Below are 27,072 nucleotides of genomic sequence, written 5' to 3'. Positions count from 1 at the left end.
AGTATTTCAACCTACCATTTTGAGATCCAAAAGTTGCAAACTCATGTTTTTGTAGCAAAGAATTTTGTAACTGGCAAAAAACACCAGATGAGAGTAAACTATATAATTCAATATATCTGCTTTATTCTCAGCTGTAGTTATTTTTATTAATTTTGTGTGTGCGCCATGGGGGTGTGGGTTATGGGAGGGAGTTAGGATGCGGGAGGGGGTTCCGACCTTGGGCAAGGAGTTCTGGGGAGGCTCTGGGAAGGGCTTGGGATGCAGGAGGGGACTCAGGGCTCAGGCCGGGGGTTGGGGTGCAGGAGGAGGTGAGGGGTGCGGGTTCCGGTGAGCAAGCAGGGCTCACCAGGTGAAATGATAAATATGATGAGCAATGGTCTTAGTACACTAGCTGCCTAGCCATTGTTGAGTGTGTCTTTTGGCATCATGACATGACAAAGGTGAATTCTGAGGAGGGATTTGAAGGAAGACAACATAGTGGCTCTGCAGATTTTTACAGGGAATTCCTCTCATAATGGACGACATAAGAAAAATGCAAAGATGTTTGAGGGAAAATTGGAGTGATGGGTGATAAATGTTGGCATTGTTCGCAGAGTAGAGATGGGAGTTGATGGCTCAGAAGTATATAAGAGACGATGGGTAAGGTGAGGTGAAACCTTGAACGCCTTTAACGGTGAAGACAAGTAGTTTTTATATGATGCAGTGGAGCATTGGGTGTGAAAGGAGGAATTAGAAGGGTGGTTCTTGGTGTGATCAGAGTGATGAACGCAGGAATATGATCTTTGCATAGCATTTTGAATAGATTTGAGGGTTTGTCCAATTTTAGAGATTGTCTGTCAACTAACTTCCTCCTTTGTAGTGGATGAGAGACAAATGCACACGCAGACTACTAGGTATTGATCTTATGGTGGTGAGTGTAACATATATACTCTCAAAAGGCTCTGCCTGAAGTCCTGGCGCTTGAAAGGCTGGTATTCGCAGGAGAAGACTATTAATTAAAGTGGTAGAAATGGTGTGTTATTGTCTAGGAAATCAGTTACTTCCAAGGGATATTATAGGTTCTGTGTTAAAATTACGTACTGTGGTAGGGACAAGGGATACAAACCAAAGTCCTGTTCCATCCTGACCAGGATAGGGTCAAAAGGGGACCCTCAGTGGGTAAGCTTGAGCTTTGGGTAATAGCAGCATATATTTTCTAGGGTTGCATAGTAGGTCACTGAGGATACATCTACACAGTGAAAAAAGACCTGTGGCAGTGAGTCTTGGTGCCCGGATCAACTGACTCGAGCTCGCAGGGCTCATGTTGCGGAACTCAAAATAACAATGGAGACGTTTGGCTGGAGCACGGGCTCTGAAACCTGGAGAGGTGGAGGAGTCTCTGAGCTTGGGCACCCAGCCTGAGCGTCTGCACTACTATTTTTAGCCCCTCAGCGCAAGCCCTGCAAGCCTGACCTAGGTACCCGGACTCTGAGACTTGCTGCCATGTTTTTTTGTTTGTTTGTTTTGCTATGTACATGTACCCTGAGTTTTTCAATGTGGGAAGAAAAAATGTACATTTGTCTCAAGAGAGTTTTTCATTTCTGGGACTCTGATTTAGTGCAGATTAGACTGTTGCGCAGTATTCAAGCCAGTGGATGCCCTGTTTCTCAATTCTGTCTGTCAGTGTAGGGTGGCCTTTTCTGATAACCATCACCTATGCTAGAAAAATGTGCGTAAATTGGCAGTCTGCTTGTTTTACCTTTCTTTCTAGATTGGCTGGTCCTGGGAAACTGTCTCATTTTCAGACTCAAAATAAAGTCAGAGTGCCATATGGACAAGGACTTTCACCTCCTAACCTTTCCCCTAATTCTAAATATCCAAAAGCACAGCAGTATTTTAATGTCCTTACCACATTTATCCACTGAAATAAGTAGCCTTAGGCCCTTGGATGCTCTTAGTTTTTACAAGTGGCCTGAGTAAGGAAAAAGCTGTCTCCTTTTGTGTAGCATAAGGCTTGTATTACTAAAGCATACAAATCAGTCAGTTTGACTTCTTTCTCTCAGCTCAGGGTTGACTCTGCCACAGGGATTTCATTTTCCCAGACAGAAAGAGAGTTGGTATATAGACTTGGCAGCTTGGTTTGTAGGCTTGGCAGGATTCCGTTTTAATGGATAGATGTAGGTCAACGTCTATTTCAGCTGACACACTGAAAATGACGAAAAATGTGTCTGTCAGTAACAATCGGCATGAGTGTACCCTTCCCTGCTTGCACCTGTGGCCCTGCGGCAGTGCAGGGAGCCCTCTGCAGCCCTAATGTCATGGCCCCCCTCATGTTTCATCCAGAGGGCTTCCTGCACTGCCACAGGACCAGTGACATCCAATCTCTACAGGCGCAAGGTGTGGTGGGGATAGGGTGACCAGATGTCCTGATTTTATAGGGACAGTCCCGATTTTTGGGTCTTTTTCTTATGTAGGCTCCTATTACCCCCCACTCCATGTCCCGAGATTTCACACTCACTGTCTGGTCACCCTAGGTGGGGAGGCTGCATTCCTGGTGCAACAGAGCAGGCATCCCTAACTAGACCCGCAAAGAGGACTATGAATCCTCTGCCACAGAGGAGGCCACCCTTCTGCTGAATGGCTCTGTCTTGAACAGGAGTCATTCAACAGTGGGTGGCCTCCCCCATGGCAGGGGACATGTAATTCTTCTTGCAGTTCTGGCTGAGAGGTCTCTGCTTTGCTCTGCCTAGCCAGCCCCACAGCCTTCCACTCACCTTGCACCTGCAGGGACTGGGTGTCACTGGTCCTGTTGGCTCTTTAGGGAGTCATCTGCAGCAACTTTGTCACAACCCTGCTCTCTCACTCATCAACCACAAGTGTCAGAGCCATCCTTGGGCAGATACTGTTCAGCAGCAACCTGTGGCTGGGGACCTGTTCTCCTCCTAGCAATCCTGGCCTAGGGTCTCTGGTGTGCTAGGTCAGGACCTCAGCTTCCTCCACACTTTGTGCCTTGGGCCCCTTGGCCTCCTTTGTCAGCGCTGTGCCACCCCTAACCCCAACCCATTTTCATTCTCCGCAACTGTAAAAATAAAAACAGTTACAAATAGAAAAAATATTAAAAATAAAAATAGATAAAAATAAAATATATTCTTAAAAATAGAAAAAATATTAATCATCTAAATTAGCAAAAATAAAAATTGAATTCTGTCAATCCTAAGTGTTTGACAGGTAGCCACCTGAAAGCATTCTGTACACATCTTTCCAAAGTGCTACAAAATAATTGCTACTGAATCTTCAATGCTGCCAGTAAAGACTGTGTCTCAGGTTTAGTGGAGTGGGAAAGATGAATTAATTCAAGTGAGACATCGTGAACCCACCTTGCAGTTTTAAAATTGTTTCACAGAGCCTGTTAGTCCCATCCTCGGGGAACCTTGAGCAGAAAGAGTAATTTCTTTTTTGTTATTGGAGTTTCCACCAATACAGGTCCTGTAGTTTGTTGTGAAGTTTGGACCAGTCAGCTACTCCTATAGTGTTTAGTTCTTCTTCAAGTGATGGTCCCTATTGTATTCCACTGAGGGTTTACGTATATGCACCATGCATCCGGAGTCGGAGATTCTGAAAGTAGTTGTGTCCATTGGTCCACGCGTGCGCCCTTGGCTTGCCTCATTGTTTCGCCCGAGGTGATAAAGGGCAGGGCGGACCAACCATGTATCCAGTTCCTTCTCACCACCACATGGTCTGAGTCAGAACTATTAGTGTCCTCTCACATGTGACGCACTTTAAAAAAGTTAAAGAGTTGTATGTACTCTAAAGCTAACTATTTTACTGTTTTTACTGTTATATATAGTAGTTTTGGTAGTTTACTAGTTTTTGTTTCAGTGCGTGGATACTGGACTATGCCAAAGACTCCAGGCTTTAAAATTTGCACGTCCTGCCCGTGACAAACATCAGCGCTGCCTCTACTGCTTGGGAGAAGGCCATATTTCATCCAGGTGCCGTATCTGCCAGTCCTCCTCCAGCTGTACCCGAGAAGGCCAGGCTCTCTGCCTCCAGAAGCACCTCTTGGAAGTTGCCATGAAACCTTATTTGGACCCAGGTTTGGTGCCCCCCCCGCCCGTCATCCCCCTCTATACATTGGCGTGAGGCAGCCAGGAGTGCACCTCCAGCTACAGAGTGTGAGTCTGGCACCAGTGGTACAACCACTATGAACCCTGTGCCGGGGCCTATTTTGGAGGCAAGGAAGCATTCACATAAGCATGGCAGTAAGTCTTCCTCCATCCCTAAGAAAAGAGGCTCCTTCCATGAGTTCCAGTCACGGGGAGGTAGCGCACACTAAACCACACAAGAACAAAAAGAGACCACTGAAACTAACGGATCTGTCAGTACTGGGTACCAACCTGCACACACCACCAACACTGGCATTCCTCTGAGCTCAAGAACCATCCACTCCATGGAGGACCATTGTTCCTGTACTGGATTGGGACAGAGAGAGGTCCCTTGACTCCAGGAAGTTTGGGTAAAGCACCAGAGCCCCAGGAAGTGTTTGCTCTGGGAAAGCTGAGGTCTCCACACCATCTGGGACCCTCTACTTCTAGGGAGACTTTATCTCCCATGCAGGGCATGTCGCTGCTGAATCACTCCTCACTCCCTGCTCTGGTGGTGAACACATTTCCACTGGCTCCACCAATACCGCTGATGGAACTGGCCTTTGAATTTTCATCTTCAGAGAAATTGAATGAAGAATGAGCTCTGTCCATCCCTTCCTGCCACTATGAGTACCAGTGGAGGCCTTCTACATCCTGGCAGTAACCGCCACTTCAGCCACCAAGGAGTCACTGGTTTCCTGCACTGTGGAGCCCACCACAACACCCTCTGGATCTGTCATATTGGCCCTACTGGGGATCGTGGTCCTAATACACATCCTTGGAACCTGTCTATTCTGTGAGAGAAACATTGCCTATTTCGCTGTCTTGGGCACCTTTGAGTAGATGCTCGGAACTGATCGTGGAAGAAGAGCTACTCAGTCCGGTTCCACTGGTACTGCTGGAACAGGAGAGATTCCCATCATCCTCACCTGAAGCAGCAGTGGCTTTGGTATCTCCCCCATCTCCTGATGACTACTGCCAATTCCAGGATCTTCTGCGCAGGGTGGCAGGAGAGCTGCACATTCCTCTGGAGGAGATCCAAGACACTCCTCATAAGCTGCTGGACACACTTCACTCATTGGTGATGAGTAGAGTTGCTCTGCCAATTGATGCCATCCCCAAGCCAGCTAGAATGGTTTGGCATATGCAAGCCACATGTATGCCTACCACCAACAGGGCAGATAAATGCTACTTTGTGAGAGCCAAGGGGTATGAGTTTTTCTCACACCTTCCCCACCCGCAATTCACTTGTGGTCCGGGGAGTGATGGAACGAGCTCAACAACAGCATCCATGCTCCAGCACATCTAACAGGGAAGGCAAGCAGCTGGACCTTTTGGGCTGCAAGGTCTTCTCCCCTCAGTCAGCCTTCCATTCAGGATCTCGAATTATCAGGCATTACTTGGCAAATACGATTTCCTTCATTACAGCAAATTGGAGGATTTTGCTGAAAAACTGTCACAAGACTAGGCTGACTTCCAAGCAATAATGGAGGGGAAACTAGTAGCAAGAAAATCAACTACACCTTCCCTACTCTTCCACTGCTGCCACTAGCACTCCACAGGATCAGATGGGACAGAGTAACAGTCATCCTGAGAGAGAGAGAGTGAGTTCTAGTTTCCCACCCTCCTCTGCATGTCTGCCCATCCTCCAATTCCCATCCCCATTTTCTTCGAGCTACTGACACAGCACAACAGCAGGATCAGACATCCCAATCCACAGACACTTCACCTCAGAGTGTGGTATTTGGATGGCATCTTCTCTAGAACAGGTGTGTTCATCAGAAAGCAGCAGGAAAGAGCCAACTAGGTGTTCCTACCAGGTCAAGTGGAACCGTTTCACCTCCTGGGCCCAATAGAAGGGCTTTCCCCAGAAGCTGTGGAGATTCCCCTCCTTTTAGACTCCCTTCTGTCCTTGAAAGCATTGGGTCTCTCCCTCCACTCTCTCAAGGTAAACCTAGCAGCAGTTAGCACCTTCCCCCCACCCCTCACTGGAAGGACATTCTATCTTTATACACCCGCTGATTGCTAAGTTTTGGAAAGGTCTCATCAGAATCTTCTGACCCGTACAATCCATCTCTCTCCTGTGGGACTTCAAATTCGTTCTCTCGGCACTAAAGGAACTGCCATTTGAGCCACTGTCTTCGTGGCCTGTGTCACTCCTTTCCATGAATGTCATTTTCCTTGTTGGCTATCACTTCTTCGAGAAGGGTAGGTGAACTTTGGGGCCATGATTGCAGACCCTCCCTTCACCACTTTACATAAAGACAGTCTCTCTGCGCCTGCATCCGAAGTTGCTTCCAAAGATAGTTTCCCACTTTCATCTCAATCAACGTATTCAGGGACCTGCTTTCTTTCCAAAGCATCATGCTTTGGAGGAGGAACTATGACTCCACTTTCTTGATGTCCGTTGCGTCTTCGCTTTCTACCTGCAGAGGACAAGACCAATCAGGAAATCTCCTAGACTCTGTGTTGCAATAGCTGGAAGAGTTAAAGGTCAGACAATTTCCACACAGAGAATCTTCATATGGATTTTGGGGTGCATCATGCTTTGCTGTCAGTTATTGGAACTGCCTCTAGTTTCTGGGTTGAGGGCACATTCCACAAGAGCCCAGGCTTTAACCATAGCCTCATTCCATGATGTGCCACTCTGGGACATACGTTGAGCAGCCATGTGGCATTATATCTTGGTGCAGGAATTGGTGGCAGATGCCTCCTTTGGCGCAGCTGTCCTCTGCTCAACCATTCCATTTTTATCCTTGCACCCTCCTCCAACTTAGGTACTGCTCGTTAATTACCCTCAGTAGAATACAATGGGGACCATCACTCGAAGAAGAAGAAGAGGCTCTTCTTAGAGTGCTTGCTCATATCAATTCCAATTAGGTGTGTGCGTGCCGCATGTACGATCATTGGATAATTTTTTACCCTAGCAACACCCGGTGGGTCAGCCGTGGAGCCCCCTGGAGTGGCGTCTTCATGGCACTGGATATATACCCCAGCCAACCCAGCGCCCCCTCAGTTCCTTCTTACCGCCCATGACGGTCATTGGAACTGTGGAGCGCGGTTTTGCTGTTCTCCACTTTCCCTAGCGTTCTCTCTTTTCCACAGTTTGTATAGTTCTATAGTTAGTGTAGTGTAGTTGTGTATATGTAAAGTTAGGGTAGTGGGTTGGAAGGGGTCTTTCCCTCTCCTCCCCACTTGCCGCTTGGGCTCATGCCCAAGGCTCCGGGCTTTAAGCCTTGTTCAGCCTGTTCCAAGCCTATGCCAGCTGGCATCCCCCACGACTCCTGTCTGAAGTGTCTGGGGGAGTCCCACCAGGTGGACAAGTGCAAAATTTGCAAAGCATTCCGGCCCCAGACCAAGAAGGAGCGGAACTTTAGGTTGAAGCAGCTCCTAATGGAGGCGGCCCTTAGCCCAGATCCTCCAGCGGCGTGCCATGACCCAGCGCCAGGCGCTTCGGTGCGCAGCACCCCAGCGACAGCAGCAGGTACTGCACCACAGGTGGACTCTAGCAGAGACCGGCGGCACCATACTTCCCCGACACCGCAACCGGCGCAACTGGTCCGGCGCCAGTCTCATTCACCTGGCTGGAAGTGGCACCGCAGGCCAGAATCAACTGATCCACCTCAGCAGTCGCCGGCACCCCTGAGGTCGCCATCGGAGTCGTGTCGGGTTACAGAGCAACTGAGAGTGCAAGCGCCGACGTCGACACCATTGACTCCGGCACTGAGAGAAGAGCCGTTGAGTCCAGTACGCACAGGCTGCCCGACATGTAGCGTGGTTGAGCTCTGGCTCCCATCAACACTGGAAACCTTCGCGGTGGCGCGAGATCTCATCACCCTGATGGAGTCGGACTCACTGCAAACCACGGCTCCGGCTCGTGCAGTACTGTCCCGGGGCAAGCCAGCCCTGATCCGGCCGATAACTCCTCTGGTGGAACCATGGCCGGTCATGGTTGCGGATTCAATCTCGCTCCTGACACCGTGCGCAGTACCGACGATGCTCGCAGTCCCAACGACACTCCCCCTCGTTTCGCCGGTCGTACTCACGGCACCGATCCAGCTCACGGCATCGCTCCAGCTCATGGGACCGCTGGGACTCCCGGCACCACTCGGCGCACCGATCTCCATCCCTGAGGAGATCTCGGCGCCGCTCCCGCAGACAGTCATCGTCGAGGTCTGGATCCCGGTACCAACCCAGACCTCGGCACCAGTCTCGGTCCCGGCACCACACCCCAGTGTCTTGATGGCACCAGTCGCCCGTGGCCTGGTACTGATCTGCACTGCGTCCTGGAGACTCGACGCAATCACGTTCGGCACCGCCTTGGCTCTCACTATCTGCCTCCCATTTGTCTCAGTCCAATGGTGGCTCACGCCCGGAATACTCAGCTCCTGGCCACAGTGAGGGTCATGCCAGACACTGGCAGGAGGAAGGCCATGATCCTAGCCAGGGGCCTACACAATGGCCCTTTTGGACCCTGAGGGCTTACCACAAGTCCAGGGAGTCCTGTCAGGGGCCTCCCGCTCAGCCCACTCAGAACCTCGGGTGCCAGAGGCCACCGTAAGCTGTCCCACTGCGGAGGGCATGGAAACTGCAGCCCCGACCCCTGGGCAAGCCCCAGACCCCGGCGTCATGGACCACGGAGAACAGGAACCATCCCAGCAGGAGTCACCACTGGACCCTCTAGCCCCAATGGCAGCGTCTTTGTCTTCTCCAGATGAGGCAGTGGCTGGGACAACAATCTCGGGTCCCCCTCCAATAGACCTTCATGCCCACCAAGGCCTCCTGCATAGGGTGGCACGTAATATGAACCTCCAAGCGGAGGAGGTAATAGAATTGGAAGACCCGGTGGTGGACATCTTATCAGCGGAGGCCCCGTCCCGAGTAGCTCTGCCAATCATATGTACCATCCAACCACTGCTAAGACAATCTAGCAGATGCCTGCTTCCCTCCTTCCGATGGCTAAAGGAGTGGAGAGGAAATACTTTTTCCCTCCAAGGAGTATGAGTACCTGTACACTCACAGTCAGCCGTGTTCAGTTGTGGTAGCCTCGGTGAATGAGAGGGAGCGACATGGATAACAGGCTCTGGCACCCAAATCAAAGGACGCCAAGTGTCTCGATTTATTCGGGCGCAAGATTTACTCCTCCGGAGGGCTGCAGCTCAGGGTAGCGAACCAGCAGGCGCTCCTGAGCTGCTATGACTATAATTCATGGAACTCCATGTTAAAATTTAAGGAGCTAGTGCCTCAGGAGTCCAGAGACGAGTTTGGGGCCCTGGTAGAGGAAGGCAAAAAGGTGGTCAGGACATCCTTACAGGCTTCCTTGGATGCTGCAGACTCTGCTGCCAGGACCCTTGCATCGGGCATAGCCATGCGCCACATATCGTGACTTCAGGTGTCTGGCCTACCGCCAGAACTGCAGCAAATCCTACAGGACCTTCCATTTGAGGGGCAGGGCCTGTTCTCTGACAAAACTGACTCTAGGCTCCAAAGCCTCAAAGATTCCAGGGCCATAATGCGCTCGCTAGGAATGCACACACCGGTCACGCGGTGTAGACCCTTTAAGCTGCAGCCTCCACGATCCTATCCCTTTCCTCGGCCGAGGCTGGACTTTTATAGGAGGTGGGGGCAAGGTGGCAGGAGAAAACCCACCAGTCCGGATAGAGCCAAGGCCCGTCCAAGCCACTGGCAGGACCCAAACAAAACTTTTGAAGGTGCGCCCGAGGACAGTGTACCAGTCACCAACCAAGATCCTTCCCCTCCATTCTGGGATCGTCTTTCCTGTTTCCACCGTGCGTGGTCTCTCATAACTACAGATCGTTGGGTTCTTCGCACAATGGAAAGGGGATATTCTCTCCAATTTTCTTTCTCCCCTCCCTCCCATCCACCCTCCCTATCCCTCTTCAGGGACCCCTCTCACGAGCAACTCCTTGTACAGGAGGTCCAAATGCTTCTGACCATGGGGGCGATCGAGGAGGTTCCAAGAGAGCTCAGGGGCAGGGGATTTTACTCCCATTACTTCCTAATCCTCAAGGCAAAGGGTGGGCTTCAGCCTATCCTGGACCTATGCAGACTCAACAAATTCATGGTAAAGTTGAAGTTCTGTATGGTGTCACTGGAGACCATTATTCCTTCCCTGGATCCTGGAGACTGGTACGCCCCCTTCGACATGAAGGACACGTACTTCCACATAGCAATTCATCCAGTGCACAGACACTTCCTTGCTTTGTGGTCAACCGTGAACACTATCAGTTCACGGTTCTTCCTTTCAGCCTTTCTATGGCCCCCAAAGTATTCTCCAAATGTATAGCTGTCGTGGCAGCCTACCTCCGTCAGAAGCGGATCCAAGTGTTTCCGTATCTCGACGATTGGCTTATCCAAGGCAGTGCCAAGGAACAGGTGCAGTCCCACGTTCAAGTTACCATAGCCATGTGTCATCAGTTGGGCCTTCTACTCAATGTGGAAAAGTCAACTCTGGAACCAACCCAGAAAATAGACTTCATTAGGGCAATCTTAGATTCCAGACTTGCCTGAGCTCTCCTACCAGATAACTGATTTCAGTCTCTGACAAACCTTATCCACAACCTTCAAAGTTTTCCAACCTCAATGGTGAAAATGTGTCTGAGCCTTCTGGGGCACATGGCCTCCTGCACTTACGTGACCAGGCATGCCAGACTGTGGCTCCGCCCACTTCAGGCATGGCTGACAACAGTCTATCGTCCAGGTTGGGACAGCTTAAGCATGGTGGTCACCGTCCCAGAATCGGTCCTAAGCTCTCTGTTGGTGGCTAGATCCCAGAATGGTATGCAAAGGGGTCCCATTTCACACTCCTCAGCCCTCCTCGTTACAGATGCCTCATCCCTGGGTTGGGGTGCCCATGTTGGGGACGTCCAGACACAGGGTCTATGGTCTGTCGCCGAGCTATCTCTGCACATCAATGTACGAGAACTAATGGCAGTGCGCCTGGTGTGTCAGGCATTCCGGGAGCGACTACATGGCCATTGTGTGGCAGTCCTCACAGACAACGCCACGGCCATGTTTTACATCAACAAACAAGGGGGAGCCCGTTCATCCCCCCTCTGTCGGGAGGCCATTCACATGTGGGAGTTCTGTATAGCCCACTCTATCCATCTGGTGGTGTCTTTTCTCCCAGGGGTCCAGAACACACTGGCAGATCGCCTCAGCAGGTCCTTCCAGTCTCACAAGTGGTCGATTCGTCCCAATGTCATCCACTCCATCTTCCTGAGGTGGGGGTTTCCCCAGGTCAACCTGTTTGCCTCACACAGCAATCGGAAGTGCCAAACATTCTGCTCTCTCCAGGGGCTCTCCCCGGGCTCTCTATCAGATGCCTTCCTCCTCCCGTGGAAGGGACAACTGTTCTACGCCTTCCCTCCATTCCCATTAGTCCACAAGGTCCTGCTCAAGTTGCGCAGGGACAGAGCACGGCTGATTCTGGTCACCCCAGCGTGGCCCAGGCAACACTGGTACACCACGCTACTGGAGTTATCAGTAGACACGCCGATTCTACTCCCACTTTGGCCAGACCTGATCTCACAAGACCACGGCCGTCTCTGTCACCCTGACCTGCAATCCCTCCATCTCACGGCATGGATGCTGCGTGGCTAACTCGGTCAGAGCTCCTCTGCTCCCACTTGGTGCAGTAGGTACTGCTAGGTAGCAGAAAACCCTCGCTCGGTCTTCTCGGTAGATTTCATAAAGGTCTGGACCGTCTCTACCCTCATGAGATCTTAACCTGGTCCTTTCTAGACTTATGGGGGTCCCGTTCGAGCTGATGGCCCCATGCTCACTTCTCTACCTCTCTTGGAAGACAGCCTTCCTTGTGGCTATCACTTAGGCGAGGTGTGCGTCTGAGATCGGAGGTCTCACTTCAGAACCACCGTACATGGTCTTCCACAAAGACAAGGTGCAACTACGCCCTCACCCTGTCTTCCTTCCCAAGGTGGTTTCAACTTTCCACGTCAACCAGGACATTTTCCTCCCAGTCTCCTACCTGAAGCTACATGCTACTTGGCAAGAGCAATGGCTACACTCCCTCGACATTCGTAGGACCCTCGCCTTCTATACTGAGCGTACGAATCCGTTCAGAAAGACGACCCAGCTCTTTGTTGCAGTGGCAGACTGGATGAAAGGCCTCCCGGTCTCCTCACAGCGCGTCTCCTCTTGAATCACTTCCTATATCCGTGCTTGGTATGACTTGGCCAGTGTTCCGGCCAAGCCCCTCAATGCCCATTCTACAAGGGCTCAAGCCTCATCAGCCACTTTCCTGGCACAGGTTCTGATATAAGAGATCTGTAGAGCAGCTACTTGGTCTTCAGCGCATACTTTTGGTTCTCACTATGCAATAGTCCAGCAGTCCAGAGACGATGCTGCATTTGGTTCAGCAGTGCTACATTCAGCAACATCTCACACCGACCCCACCGTCTAGGTAAGGCTTGGGAGTCACCTAATTGGAATCGATATGAGCAAGCACTCGAAGAAGAAAAGCCGGTTACTCACTTTTGTAACTGTTGTTCTTCGAGATGTGTTGCTCATATACATTCCAAACCCGCCCTCCTTTCCCTGTGTCGGAGTAGCTGGCAAAAAGGAACTGAGGGGACGCTGGGTCAACTGGGGTATATATCCAGCACCATGAAGGCGCCAGTCCAGGGGGCTCCACAGCCGACCCACCAGGTGTTGCTAGGGTAAAAAATTCTCCGATGTTCGTACACGCGGCACGTGCACACCTAATTGGAATGGATATGAGCAACACATCTCGAAGAACAACAGTTACAAAGGTGAGTAACCGTCTTTTCCTTACATGAAACTAGAGGTTCTTTGAGATGTCGTCCCTATCTGTATTCCACTTCTCACCCTCTACTGTGGATCTGTTGGATTTGCAGTGAAGAAAGAACTAGACATGCGGATGGTCTGCCCTGCCTTTATCACCTCAGATGGAACCATGAGGTGAACCAAGGGTCGGTGCGTAGACCAACAGACACTACTACTTTCAAAATCTCCAGATCCAGATGCATGGTGCAGTGTAACTCAGATAGGCACCACACATCTCGAAGCTCCTCCAGTTACAGGTAAGTAACCTCCACTTAGTGAGTGGCTGTTTCCACGTTTTGTAGGTATAGCTAGTTGCTCAGGTTGTTTCCTGGGGAATTTGGAGCAGACTGCTCTTGAGAAACCAGAACTCCAACAGCAGAACGGTCAATTTGCATGTCTGGAGCAGGAAGTCAGATGCAGCCAGTTAATCCTAGATTAGCCCTTTGCAGAAACTCAATTTATAGGTAAAACAAATTAGTGTTCTGTAGAAATGCCTTCTTGGCTTTATAGTTTTGTGTTTATTGTAGCTTCACCAAAAAGAGGTAGAGAAGAAACTAGCTGCTTCATTGTTTTGAGCACTGTGTTTACTACTGAAGGGAAGCAATATACTGGGGTTAACTTGATAGTCTCATTGTCTTTATTCAGTGTTTGATAACTTCATTGTCATTTTATTTACAAAATATTTGCAGATCCAGAGGTTCCATTAAACCTGGTGTTTCTGAGGCAACCTTCTCCACTTACCAAAGTTACTGGACAAAGTGCAGTTTTCCCATGTGTCACTGCAGGATTTCCAACTCCAGTTATCAAGTGGATGAGAAATGAAGAAGAACTTACCATAGAAGAGTAAGTAATGGCTTGTAAATTGAAATTGACTTTCCCGTTACCTAAACTTAGTAATATAGGAATTATTATGCCAAGTCAGACTTAGGGTTTTAGACCCTAAGTCCACGCAGCTTCTGCTTAATTTTGAAGTGACACAGTAGGTTCTGCTGTTCTAATGTGGGGGTCTTCAGGTTGAGGGTTGTGACAAGCCTTGTGCCATGTAGGGTGGGCAGACCGACTCAGTCAATCCAGAACAACAGTGGATCTAAACCACAGGAGTGTCAGTATGATGCCACATGATTGCATGTGTTTATTTGTTTGTTATTTAAAAACAGGAAATTGCACACAAAACTGTTAAAAGAATGTTGAGGTTGCAAAGTCAAACATTCGAAAATACGGAAATTCCAGAATTAAGGTTACCTTTGCAACCTAATTGGGCTCCCTTCTTCATATGCATTATGATATTCTTTAATTACATGATCAAATGCTATGTTTTCCACAGAATCCTTGCCTCATTCAGTGCACAGAAAGGACAGTACTCAATCAATGAGCACCTATTGAGAATTTTTTTTTCCTCATTGTTCACTGTATGCTCCCATGCCTTATTTACTCCATACTATTCAAACCCTGCTTTGAAGACATTTATTAATTTCCTCATGGGCTTTTTTTGTGGTGCTTATCTCTAGAGTATCTGAGTGGTTCACAAATATTAATTTATTTTCACAATACATTTGTGAGATTAGGTGGTAATATGCCCATTTTACAGATGAGAAATTGAGGCACAGAAATCAAGGTTGAAAGTATCCAATAATTTTGGTGTCCAGTATGAGATGCCTCGGACTTGATTTTTCAGTGTACGTAGCATTATATAGCACTTTATATATTCAAAACCCAGCTCCCACTGACTTCAGTTGCAGCTCTAAGTGTTCAGCCCTTCATCAGTTCAGATCCGAGGGCCCCAATTTGAGCACCCAGAAACATAGGAGCATACAATTAGTGACCACACATGAGTTTGGTTTAAGCGCTTGCTAGGAGTCACACAGGGACTCTGTGACAGAGACAGGGATAGAATCCAGTTCTCCATGGTAGAATTCAACTGCCTTGCTCATGAGATCATCCTTTCTCTTCCTGTAATCTCCTGCGTGAATCACTATATATTTTACAACCTCTGCAACAGATGAGGCTGAGATCCTACAGACAAGTCTCCTTCATTGTACAACCTTGATTAATTGATTTAGGACTGAGTATTGCACGTCTTTTTCTAGATTTAAAGGTCAGTTGTCTAGAATGTAAGTGGGCGTGTGGGTCTTTTCAGGCCAGCCTCACAGGGTATGTCTACACTGCAATAAAACCTGCGGCTGGCCCATGTCAGCTGTCTCGAGCTCACAGAACTCAGGCTGTGGGACACTACAATTGCAGTGGAGACCTCCAGGCTTGGGCTGGAGCCTGGGCTCCGGGACCCCATGGAGGACATGCAGGTGTGTCGGTCTCATAACCCAGGCACCAGACATCTACACTGCAGTTTTATACCTCTGCAGCCCAAGTCAGCTTACATGGGAGAGCTGCGGGTGTTTCATTGCAGTGTAGGCATAGCCCCTGATGACTCCATACACTTGTATGAGCTAATGGTTACTACATCAGTGGACATCTAGTCTCTGAGAAAGATAGTTAAGAGGAATATTTCTTTTTCCTTTAAAGCTCAAAATAAATGTTCACCTCTACAAAAGAGGGAATAAATAAGGGGTTGGACCCTAAAAGCCTTTTTTTACATATTATGCTACAAAGTCTCTTTGGTCAGCTAGGGGACGAGAGAGGTATTTGGCTGTTGCTGGCTAAAGTTGATTCCATTTGTGTTATGGCACTTTCCTTAGAGAAGTGTATTTGTTGACATAAAGTTTATTTTGATGGTAATAAAGAAGAAAATTTGATTTGCCTCACTCTGCAGAAAATGAGTTCTTAATTCGTTTTTCATAGAACATAGTTCTCCTTTGAGTGACGGTCCCTATGTGTCTTCCAGTGAGTGCATGTACACTTCATGTGCATGAGACCAGAAGATTTTTTACTAGCAGTATCTGTTGGTTCGTGCCTGTGCCCACTGCCTCCTTGTGCTCTGAATCAAGGACATGAGGGGTGACATTTATAGCCTGCTTCTCCAGTTCCTTTTTGCTGCTTATGATTTGAGATGGAACCCCTGCAGTTTTGCTAGCTGTCCCTGTTCGAGTCTAGCTTTTTTCTGGAAATAGCTTACTGTTGGATCATTGTGTTTTACGAATTTAGGAGTTCATTAGTGTAGGTAGTGTTTCAGGGTGTAGGGGTTCCCTGTCCATCTCTCACCATGCACTATTTGGGATTCTTAATATGCCTAAGATCTCCAGTTTCAAATCCTGCATGGCCTGCACCCGGGTCTTCCTGGGGAGTGAGTCTCATGACTTGTGCTTATTTTGCATTAGAGAATCAGCAATCCTGTGAGTTCTGGTTCCAAACACACCTAATGAAGTAGACAATGAGGCCTCAGTCTGCCCCCACAAGACACCCCCTGGCTCTGGTCCGGCAGACACCATGCCTAAGGACCCTAGCAAGTGATGGGAGAAGGGTAAGGACAAATACCCCCATAAGAAACAGGAAAAATCCCCTCCCTGCACCTTCCCAAACAAATGAGATTCCACACCTCAGAATGGGTGGGTCAGGAGCTTGTGAGGTGTGTGGGTCTGAACTGCTGGTACCAAAGGCCAAGAGCAGCCTGAAACAGCCAGCCACAGGAGGGGCAGGAATGACCCCAGTGCTAGCAAGAGAGACAAGGGAACAATTGTTGGCTGCACCGACACAGCACAGCGGGAAGAAGGACTTGGCAATGCTGACATTGACTGAAATAAGCACGGTTGGCTCTACCAAAAGGTAGAAGCCCATTCTGTTCCCCACCTGTGCGACCCAGATACACTATCGTGGAAGACTTGGTCTTTATTTCAAACCAGAGTCGCTAATACTTGTGGAACCAGTTGTTTCGAAAGTGATACCCATACCATTGGTGCACCATTCGCTGGTACTGTCCACCAGCCAAGGTATCACAAAATACATGGTACCATTGTCTCTGCCAGTGGAATCTGAAAAGTCCTACTCAGGTGAGCTGGAGGCTGAGACAGTAGTTCCTCTGCCTGCTCTGAGGTATGACATTAACTGACAGGGCTTCAGAGTCTCTAGGCACCCTCGGAGAGCACACTACAAGGTTCAGGACCAGTGGTACCCTCACCCTTACGATTCCACTCACTGGCTCTTTTTGGGTTCTTGGGATTCTTATTTCAGCTGTCCCAATTTCAAAGGATCTGAGGTGGGAGTGCAAAGGTTGCTGCTTAGGGAGGAACTGCAGCCCACTCCTGAGAATTATGAGGAGGATGATCAACCCAAAAAGACAAACCCAGTTAATCTTCCTGCAGCGCTTTCATCCTCATCACCTGATGAGGTGATGTCATTGGGCTTGCCATTGTCACCCAACAACTATAAACAGTTTAAGAACCTCCTGAAGAGTATTGTGGAGTCACTCCAGATTCCCCTGGAGGAAGTCCAGGGCCCCACTCACAAGTTGTTGAACCTCCTTCAGACTGCTGGGCCTAGCAAGGTGGTGCTTCTGATCAAGAAAACTATATTGGAGCCAACCAAGGTAGTCTGGCATACTCTGGCCACCTGTGCCCTCTCCCCCAAAGGATCAATAAAAAGTACTTTGTACCATCTAAAGGGGAAAAATATTTGTTTTCTCACCCCACGTCTGATCAATCACCAGATGAAACAGACTGCACCAGCCTGGGTCTACTCCTTTAGACAAACATGCCAAAAGATTAGATCTCTTTGCAAAGAGGAGTTCCTCCTCCACTAGTGTACAATTTCGCATTACAAATTGTCAGGCGTTAATTTCTAAATGTGATTTTATTAATTATAACAAACTGAGTTGACAAATAAACTTCTACAACAACTCAGACTTACCTGAAGACAGAGTCCATGCGATGAGGGACCTCAGCTTCAGATGAGTTCTCAGATTACAATTTGATCTTGTCAGGTCCTTCTAGACCACATGGCCACCTTCACCTATGTGGCAGTCTTCACAAAGCTTCATCTCCAGTGCCTCCAGGCATCTTTATGGACAGTCTATTTTCTGGTTTCAGAGTAACAGCCGTGTTAGTCTGTATTCGCAAAAAGAAAAGGAGTCCTTGTGGCACCTTAGAGACTAACCAATTTATTTGAGCATGAGCTTTCGTGAGCTACAGCTCACTTCATCAGATGCATACCGTGGAAACTGCAGCAGACTTTATATATACACAGAGAATATGAAACAATATCTCCTCCCACCCCACTGTCCTGCTGGTAATAGCTTATCTAAAGTGAGCAACAGGTTAGGCCATTTCCAGCACAAATCCAGGTTTTCTCACCCTCCACCCCCCACACAAATTCACTCTCCTGCTGGTGATAGCCCATCCAAAGTGACAACTCTTTACACAATGTGCATGATAATGAAGTTAGGCCATTTCCTGCACAAATCCAGGTTCTCTCACTCCCTCACCCCCCTCCAAAAACCCACCCCCATACACACACAGACTCACTCTCTTGCTGGTAATAGCTCATCCAGACTGACCACTCTCCAAGTTTAAAACCAAGTTAAACCAGAACATCTGGGGGGGGGGGTAGGAAAAAACAAGAGGAAATAGGCTACCTTGCATAATGACTTAGCCACTCCCAGTCTCTATTTAAGCCTAAATTAATAGTATCCAATTTGCAAATGAATTCCAATTCAGCAGTTTCTCGCTGGAGTCTGGATTTGAAGTTTCTTTGTTTTAAGATAGCGACCTTCATGTCTGTGATTGCGTGACCAGAGAGATTGAAGTGTTCTCCGACTGGTTTATGAATGTTATAATTCTTGACATCTGATTTGTGTCCATTTATTCTTTTACGTAGAGACTGTCCAGTTTGACCAATGTACATGGCAGAGGGGCACTGCTGGCACATGATGGCATAAATCACATTGGTGGATGTGCAGGTGAACGAGCCTCTGATAGTGTGGCTGATGTTATTAGGCCCTGTGATGGTGTCCCCTGAATAGATATGTGGGCACAACTGGCAACGGGCTTTGTTGCAAGGATAAGTTCCTGGGTTAGTGGTTCTGTTGTGTGGTATGTGGTTGTTGGTGAGTATTTGCTTCAGGTTGCGGGGCTGTCTGTAGGCAAGGACTGGCCTGTCTCCCAAGATTTCTGAGAGTGTTGGGTCATCCTTTAGGATAGGTTGTAGGAGGGTTTAGGAGGAGGGTGAGAAAACCTGGATTTGTGCTGGAAATGGCCTAACCTGTTGCTCACTTTAGATAAGCTATTACCAGCAGGACAGTGGGGTGGGAGGAGGTATTGTTTCATATTCTCTGTGTATATATAAAGTCTGCTGCAGTTTCCACGGTATGCATCTGATGAAGTGAGCTGTAGCTCACGAAAGCTCATGCTCAAATAAATTGGTTAGTCTCTAAGGTGCCACAAGGACTCCTTTTCTTTTAGTCTATTTTCTGAGCAAAGACAACCTGAACAAACAACTCTCAATTCTCAACAGTGTTCTAACATCATTCTCCTGGTGGGAGAACAAAGACACAGGGATCACACGTCTCGCAGAACTCTAGTTATGGTTAGTGTAAGTAACATTTCTTTTCTGTAGAATTTGATGAGTTCTTTTAAGACTGCTGCACGTGTGATACAACATTTGAAAGGACAGATGATTTTCTGTAGAAACCAAACAGCTTTCCAGCTCCCTCAGCTCACGAAAGCTTATGCTCAAATAAATTTTTTAGTCTCTAAGGTGCCACAAGTACTCCTTCTCTTTTTGCGAATACAGACTAACACGACTGCTACTCTGAGCTCTGTCTCACTATTCACTATAGTATTGTTTGAGCAGATTTAGTGAAAATTGGTGTTCTTCTCTAACGTGCAGTAAATCCTGCTGTGTGATCAAATGGCTACCATTCTGAAACCGAAGCTTCCATGGATGATTTACTATGCTAGTTAGTATCTTGTTTTCCCTTGACGTAAATTTTGGTTATAAATTCCACTTTAAAAACGTTAATCTATTCTGCACAATTACACACCACTGCTTATCTTCTTATGCAAAGTCTAGTAGAGAATACCCTTTTCTCATTGCAGTATTTTTCATAGCCTTCTGTTTCCCAGCCAAGTTGTAAAAATACCTAGTATCCATATACAAGACACCTGAACACTCATTCTATTTTTCTTTCCTGTTTCATTCCAGCACACAATCAAACATGTTGAGGTCTCTCCCAACCCTAATCTTCTATGATTCTATGTTAGAGTAGCAATTCCGATTCAAAATTCAAAATTTTTTTGAAGTATTTTTGTCCTTTGTATAAAGCAGGGTGAATTGGTTTAAATCAAAGTGATCTAATTCTTTGATTTTTTTAAATGATGATTTTAATCAGCAAGCAGGAAATCTTGACTTAAATCATCTATTTTAATCTTGTTTTGCAATTGTACTTTTTAGTTATTTTCCTGAAGAAAGATTCTCATTAGTTGGTAACTATCAAAATTTGGTACTTCTTTTTGCTACCCAGGAGGATATGCTTAACTGAAGCAATTACATAGCTTAACATAATTTTTTTCAGATTCTTTATTTTTATTTTGTTAGAAAATGGTTAGTGATGCATTTCTATTTACTAGTTGATGCTTAATTTTATATTTGATTTGTGTTAAGCTGCATTTGGATGGAAATTTGAATTCAATTAAAAATGCACAAAACCAGCATTTTAAAATAGCTTTACATTAGTTAAATTTAAAAAAAAAAAAAAAACCTTAAATGTGCTGGATACATAAAAACAAAATAAGTTTATCAAAATATGTTTTGCATTTAAAACTCTTATTTATTAAACAAAGAAAGTATGATCTGTAGTTAATATATTCAACTGATTGTTTCTAGTCACCAGGTCCTTCAAGTTTTAGAAGCAGTAGATCTCATCCTCATACTTCATTTTTATTCATCAGTTGGTAAAGGAAAATAAGCTTTCCTTTTTCGACTCCTTATCGATTTCTCAACTCTGAATGAGCCAGTCAGTGAACTGAACTAACTCAATAAGCTAAAATGAAGTAAATATTCTCTATATCTGCAGACTGTCAAAAGGTGGTGTACCATCTCAGCAAATTCTGGTTCCAAGTGCTCAGATAGTGACTTCACCAGTTCAGTGGTTTGACTTTCCTTAAAACTTTGGCAGCGTACATGTACTGCTTGAATATTGTTTAATTTAAATTATTGTAATACATTATACTAAGTGTAGGCCTTAATATAGTGTGTCATAACTTCAAATTTAATCTTAAATAGATTTATTTTTGAAGAAAAATATATTTAAAATTAAAAAAATCGAGTTTAAATAAAATCTAATTTAAAAAAAATCTATTACTCTGAGCTATTGGTAAATTCTGAAATAGCTTCTTTTTGCTAACTATAATACTTCTCCCTTATGACCATTCTCACAAACATAAACTTGCTAATTAAGGTCTGGACAGATTTTTTTTATGTACACTGAGACTTCATTAAAAAAAGAAGTTAAAGTTCATGTTAAAAAAAAAAATGAGCAAAGGGTGGGATCTAGTCCCCAAAGAGTGGACATGAAGTATTTGGGAGAGGGGATCTCCTTTCTGTGAACCCTGTAAGGTGAATGGAATACTGGGGGTGTCTGATTGGTTTGATTTCCAGTAAAAGACCTGATAGTTTCAGGAATGAAAATCAGGAAAGTGGAGCTGAAGACAAGAGGAAATATTAAAGGCGGAAAATAAAGCTGTTTTTCTTTAATCATGCTGTAGCGTTAGCTTTAACAGTACCCTTTTCTTACCACTAGACTCATTACTTTATTTGATAACATAACCATTTTACATTCTGTTTTTTAACTGTGGCAAATCACCCTTTATAGAATTAAAGAAATTGTCCTCTCAAGCTATGTGTTCAATTAGAATCTATAATTCTAAGAAAGCTTATTCTTAGCAATTCAGCGGACTGCACCTTCTGGAAAGAATATTTATAATGTGAGCCAGATGCAGTGGATATATTTGGTTTGATGGAATGTTTGTCAAAGATTTCAACAGGATTTAAAGTAAAGAAATATTTCATATTCCAGCATGAGTGAATTTTAATGGTGTCAGTCTTTGCAAGATTAAACAATTTCATGGAATTATTATTTGAAGCAAAGCTATGGGAGGCACATAGTAAATTTTGAAATTAGCTCCCCATGATAAAATATTTGCCAAACTAATTCCTTTCAAAACCTCCACTGAAATATTATTTTAAAAATCCTGGCTAACTCATACAAGGGTAAGACTCTAAGCACGTTTGTTACCCCAACATGTAGTGACATTGCCATGAGATTTACCAGTCACTGACTGCAAGAAATGACGTGTAACACTGCCTCATAGGTTCAGCAATGAGTGATGCAAGTCATGCTTTTAGAAGACAAGCCCTCCTCCCCCAGTCTGTGGGGGCAGAGGATAAAAGGGGTGGAGGGGATTTGGAGTTCTGGGGGGAGAAGTTGAGGGACAGAAGAGGCTGGGTTCTTGTGGGGGAAGATCTGGGGGCTAGAGGCCTGCATGGGCTGTGTGACAGAACGGGAGTTGCCTGGCTGTGGGGGAGAGGTACATTACGGGGTCTAGGCTGGAAGGCAAGATAGGGTATGGAAGATGGGATGTTGGGCAGCTGTGAGGGTGGGGGAGTATATCGGGGAGCAGTACTTACAGGAGAACATGACACAGCCCACTCCCTCTTGGCTTCTGTCTTGGGGGGGCTGATTGGGCTCAGCTTCCCGCTTTGAGCATTTTGATTTCCGGGGTAATCGTTTTTGAGTGACATTGCAACCTGGTGCATGGGGTCACAGTGCTACTCACTCAGATTTGACCCACCCAGCCGCCTGTCGTCATGATGTAGGGATCGCTGTGCCAAATCTGAGCACCACTGTGACCCCATGCTCCAGGTTGCAGCTCCTGGGTTGAGGAGCTGAGCCCAGACAACCCTGACACATTCTGGTGAGCTAATTTTCGGTCATGAACCATAGGTTGAGAGACCCTATTTTAAAGCTTGTACTCTTATGTTTAGGTACGTGATCTGTCATAGCTAGAGAGAGGTAGGAGGAAGCATTGGTGCTTTGTGTGTGAAATAGATTAAAAGAAATGCAATACTGTAAATTATAGTTAACTGAAAGCTTCCCTTTCAAGAGTAAGTGGTTAATTAAACAGATCTTTTAAAGAAATGTAACTGATTAACCATCTCACATGCCAAAAAGGCAATGAATAATCCCTTGTAAATGATTATCTAGCAAAATATTAGCTTCTTAGAAAGATTATAGCCAAACTGTTCAGCACACTGAAGTTACAGAGGAGTCTTTCTCAGTTGTCAAAAGGATGGACTATTCGTTTTGTGCACCATGCCAAAATGCATTTTTTAAAAACAATAATGGCCTCTTAAATCCAGTTGCCCATAGAAAATTAATTCTGCCTCCTTGTATGTCCAGCCTGTTCATGAGGCAGAGGTCCTGAGGAAAAATAGAACATGGTCTTGTAATTAAAAACTGTTTTTTTCTGTGTATACACAATCTAGTTTTTCCTAACTTCCAGGTGTTTGACTTTGCAATCTAAACCTTAAATGACCTTTTAAACATTTGTATATGTAATTTTCTAGAGATTTTTAAAAGAAAAATGGTAAAGACAAATTATATTATACAACTGTAATGCCTTTTTTCAAATAAATAAGCAGCAGCATCAGGGTTTTGAGTCCTGGAACTTCAAGTACTTGCATCATAGGCCTTTACCTCTTGAACTACAGGACTAACTGTATTAGCTGGCAACAGGAGGAGCTTTTTATGCTAAGGTGTTTCTGGTGCTCTATGCTAGGTCCAGGGTTGAGTATTTCTTTCAGATCTCTCCCCCTTAACCGCTACTGCAGCTGCTCTAGCAGTGCCCACATGTTTCCAGCATAGTGTTTGGTGGTGGCTGCATGGGTCCCAGCAATCAAGAATATTCACATTCCGTTACGTTGGCATGCTGCCAAAATTCTCTTGAGGCACACAAGTGGCAATTTTTAACAATTTATAACTTAGCTAAACCCAAATGGAATTTCAGGGGACAAAGAAAAGATACTTTTCTACCCTGTGGGCTTTCTCTCTGCAGGATTTCAAAGTCCTGTTGCAAATCATATAGCTGTTTGAGCTTCTGCAGAAAAGATTACAAGCATACTTTATAGTGGAAAGTGTTGGGCTAACTAAATGTAAGGTTTGCTACCAGCTTTTCCTATGTTTGTTCATCTATGGAAATATGATATTTAAATTCAGCACCCAGAAAATGCATTCTTCTAGCAAGGTTCTATTCAATAAAAACATGATATTGTGTGTCATGAACTGGGGTAATTTTTTCTATTTTTTTTAAAAACATTTTTTGGTCCCTTTCCATCAGTGTGAGTTTGAGTTTCAGAATGGCAACAACATATATAACTGTGAGCAGTCTTGCTGCTTAATGTGGTAATGTACCTTTTGGCATATCTCCGAACCAAACCAGTATTTGCTTTGTATTTAATATTTTAATCTCTCAGAAAGCTAACTCGAGCAAAAGCAGTTTCAGTAAAGAAAATAAGAGAAATGAGACATTGAGGAAAAGAAGAGGGTACTTTTCACAGGAAGGGTATTTTTGTGTTGAGCACACACCACCTACCCAAAAAGATCTATTAATTGGGAATTTAAATGATTCATGATGAAATGCCTATTTCAAAAGTCAGAATAAAAAAAGGTGTGCTGCTGCAGCACAGAACTGCTGTTCAAATGTAGCTGGTTGAAAAGGCTTCCCTATATAATCTTTTTGTGGTGTTTTGATCTAAGTATATAACTTGTTTTTCAGACTTTAATTTATTCTTTCAGCCAAACACAGTATGCAGTAAGAGGTCCAGCTAGAAAAGTGAATCAATATTATTGGCAGGAATGGTAGTACCTACTACATTTAAGCAGTGATACTACTTGACAGCATTCTGAAAGTTCTGCTTGTAAGGCTGAAATTTTCATTTGTGGCCTCTGCCCAAAGATGTATTTTATTGGAAAGTATGAGCAAAACCAGTTAATCTGTTTTTGAATACAAGGAGAGTAGGAGCACAATACTTATTATGAAATATAATAATGCTCTCGACCATTTTTAACAGCTCTACAGTCAAAATGGGTGTAGATAGAAAGGTGAATAGGGCATCATATAGCTCTCACTGAGAAGTGCCTTTGATTGTTTTGATATAAAATGGTTTTGAGTTTACTGAATTCTGAGCTGTTGATAGCAGTGTTGCCAACTCTCATGATTTTATCACAAGTCTCGTTGAGTTTGGGTTTTTTGTATACCTGTGCACCCCCCCCCTCCAAAATTCGGTTAACAAGTGTGTTCTTTGAATGCTTGCATATGTCCGTTCCACTGTAGGTATGTGTACACCCTGTGCATAGCTGTTGGAGAACTTCTTCCCTCATCAGTAGCTGTCAGGGCAGCCCAAACACCCACAGCTATCATGCAGGTATAAGAAAGCAGAGCCACCCCGACCTCCCTCAGTCCCTTCTTACTACCAGTGGCAGTTCTTGGAGCAATTTCAGACTTGTTGTGACAAGTGCTTCCCTCACTTCTCACTCTCTTTTCCCTTTTACTGTTAGAAGTTAGTTAGTTAGTTTAGCTAGTTTTTAGCGGAAGGTTTTAGTTTTAGGTCTTTTTTGACTAACTTTTATCTTTCAGTGTGAGGAATGGTACAGGAATGGTGCCTCACTCACTGAGGTTTAAGGTCTGCCAGACTTGCAGGAAGCCTACGCCAGTCAGCAGCCCACACCCAGCATGTCTGAAATGTTTGGGAGAATCCCACATGGGTGACAAGTGTCAAATTTGTAAAGGACTTAAGCCCTGCTCAAAGAAAGATAGAGTAGTGAGGCTCAAGTGTTTACTTATGGAGGCAACACTTTGCTGTCCATTGGAGTTGTCACATATGGAAAATGCCCCAAACACATCAGCGTCAGTATGGAACACCCCACGGGAGATGTCTGTGGCTCTTGGTTCCTTTCACTGGTGCCAAAGAAAAGGCATAGTCCCTCCTTAGGTTTAGTAGCATGCTCAGGAGTGTGTGAGGTTCTGTGGCCTGCAATATGCTAGATGATCACGATGGTCCCTTCTGACCTTAAAGTCTATGAGTCTGAATCTAAATTTGTCATACTGAAGCTGGGTAGAGGCAGAGACTCTGCAAGACGTTTGAGGGACAGATGGTCCCTAGAGAAGTCATTCCCTAAGAAGTATATTAGGAAAAACTTTTTCACTGGGAGGGTGGTGAAGCACTGGAATGGGTTACCTAGGGAGGTGGTGGAATCTCCTTCCTTAGAGGTTTTTGTGGTTTTTAAGGTTTTTAGTTGGGGTTGGTCCTGCTTTGAGCAGGAGGTTGGACTGGATGACCTCCTGAGGTCCCTTCCAACCCTGATATTCTATGATTCCATGATTATAAGAAGGGATTGCCCTCTGGAACCTGTGCCAGGTCCCTTGAGGCTGTCCACTGAAAGATCCTTGTATCAGGGTCATCAGTCATTGCCACTCTCAACCATCCCAGAGGCATGTGCAGCTGCAAGGCACCTGCTTAGTCTCTCGGTGGCAATATCCCTGGTAGTAATGGAAGGCTTACAGTAGGTACCTATGCCTGTGGCTCCTACCTCACCATGTCAGGAACCTGGGGTACCTTTACCTCCCAAACTTCCACAAAAGCCAGTGCAGTTAAGAGGCAAGTCTCCAATGATATCTCCATTACCACTGTCCCCGGGCTCAGGCTTCCTATCCCCAGATCCAACTAGTTTTGCTCTTCCATTGTCAGAGGCTTCAGGCTCGGAGGTATATTTATCTGTGTCCCAGTCAAGAGGGAAAGTCTATGCTTCATCAGAGACTTGGGCACCATGGCTCATGCAGCAATCACAGCACTGGGTTCCTCCAAAAGGGCAATGGCCAGGACAAGGATGGGTCCCATGCCCATATCAGTGGACATTCTGGACTCTGTGGGACATCCCTTCTCCCTCAACTCTCATTCACTGTCCTCAAGGTCACTCCTGTGTGGCACTACAACTGTGACGTTACTCTCCAGTTCCTAATACCAAGATTGGTATTGAGCAGCCAGAAGTCACTCTGATGGCTTCTCCAATACACCACAACCTCAGAATCCTGTTGCGTCATCGTCTTCATCACCAGGTGAAGCTGTTGAGGTAGCAAACGATTCGCCACCACCAGAGGGCCACAGGGCTCATCAAGAT

General features: G+C 45.9%; 1 protein-coding gene across 1 annotated transcript in view; it reads left to right on the top strand.

The window, feature by feature from the left end:
* NEO1 (neogenin 1) overlaps positions 1-27,072 on the top strand; it is a 503,941-nt gene that overhangs the window by 263,949 nt on the left and 212,920 nt on the right. The window contains exon 4 of the mRNA XM_077827907.1: positions 13,640-13,793. Within this exon, the coding sequence (XP_077684033.1) occupies positions 13,640-13,793 (154 nt within the window). The remainder of the gene's footprint in view (positions 1-13,639; positions 13,794-27,072) is intronic.

The sequence above is a fragment of the Eretmochelys imbricata genome, chromosome 10, assembly GCF_965152235.1.
Source record: "Eretmochelys imbricata isolate rEreImb1 chromosome 10, rEreImb1.hap1, whole genome shotgun sequence".
NCBI classification, from domain to species: domain Eukaryota; kingdom Metazoa; phylum Chordata; order Testudines; family Cheloniidae; genus Eretmochelys; species Eretmochelys imbricata.
Note: the sequence above shows the minus strand (reverse complement) of the source record. Positions and strands in the feature narration are given on the sequence as shown.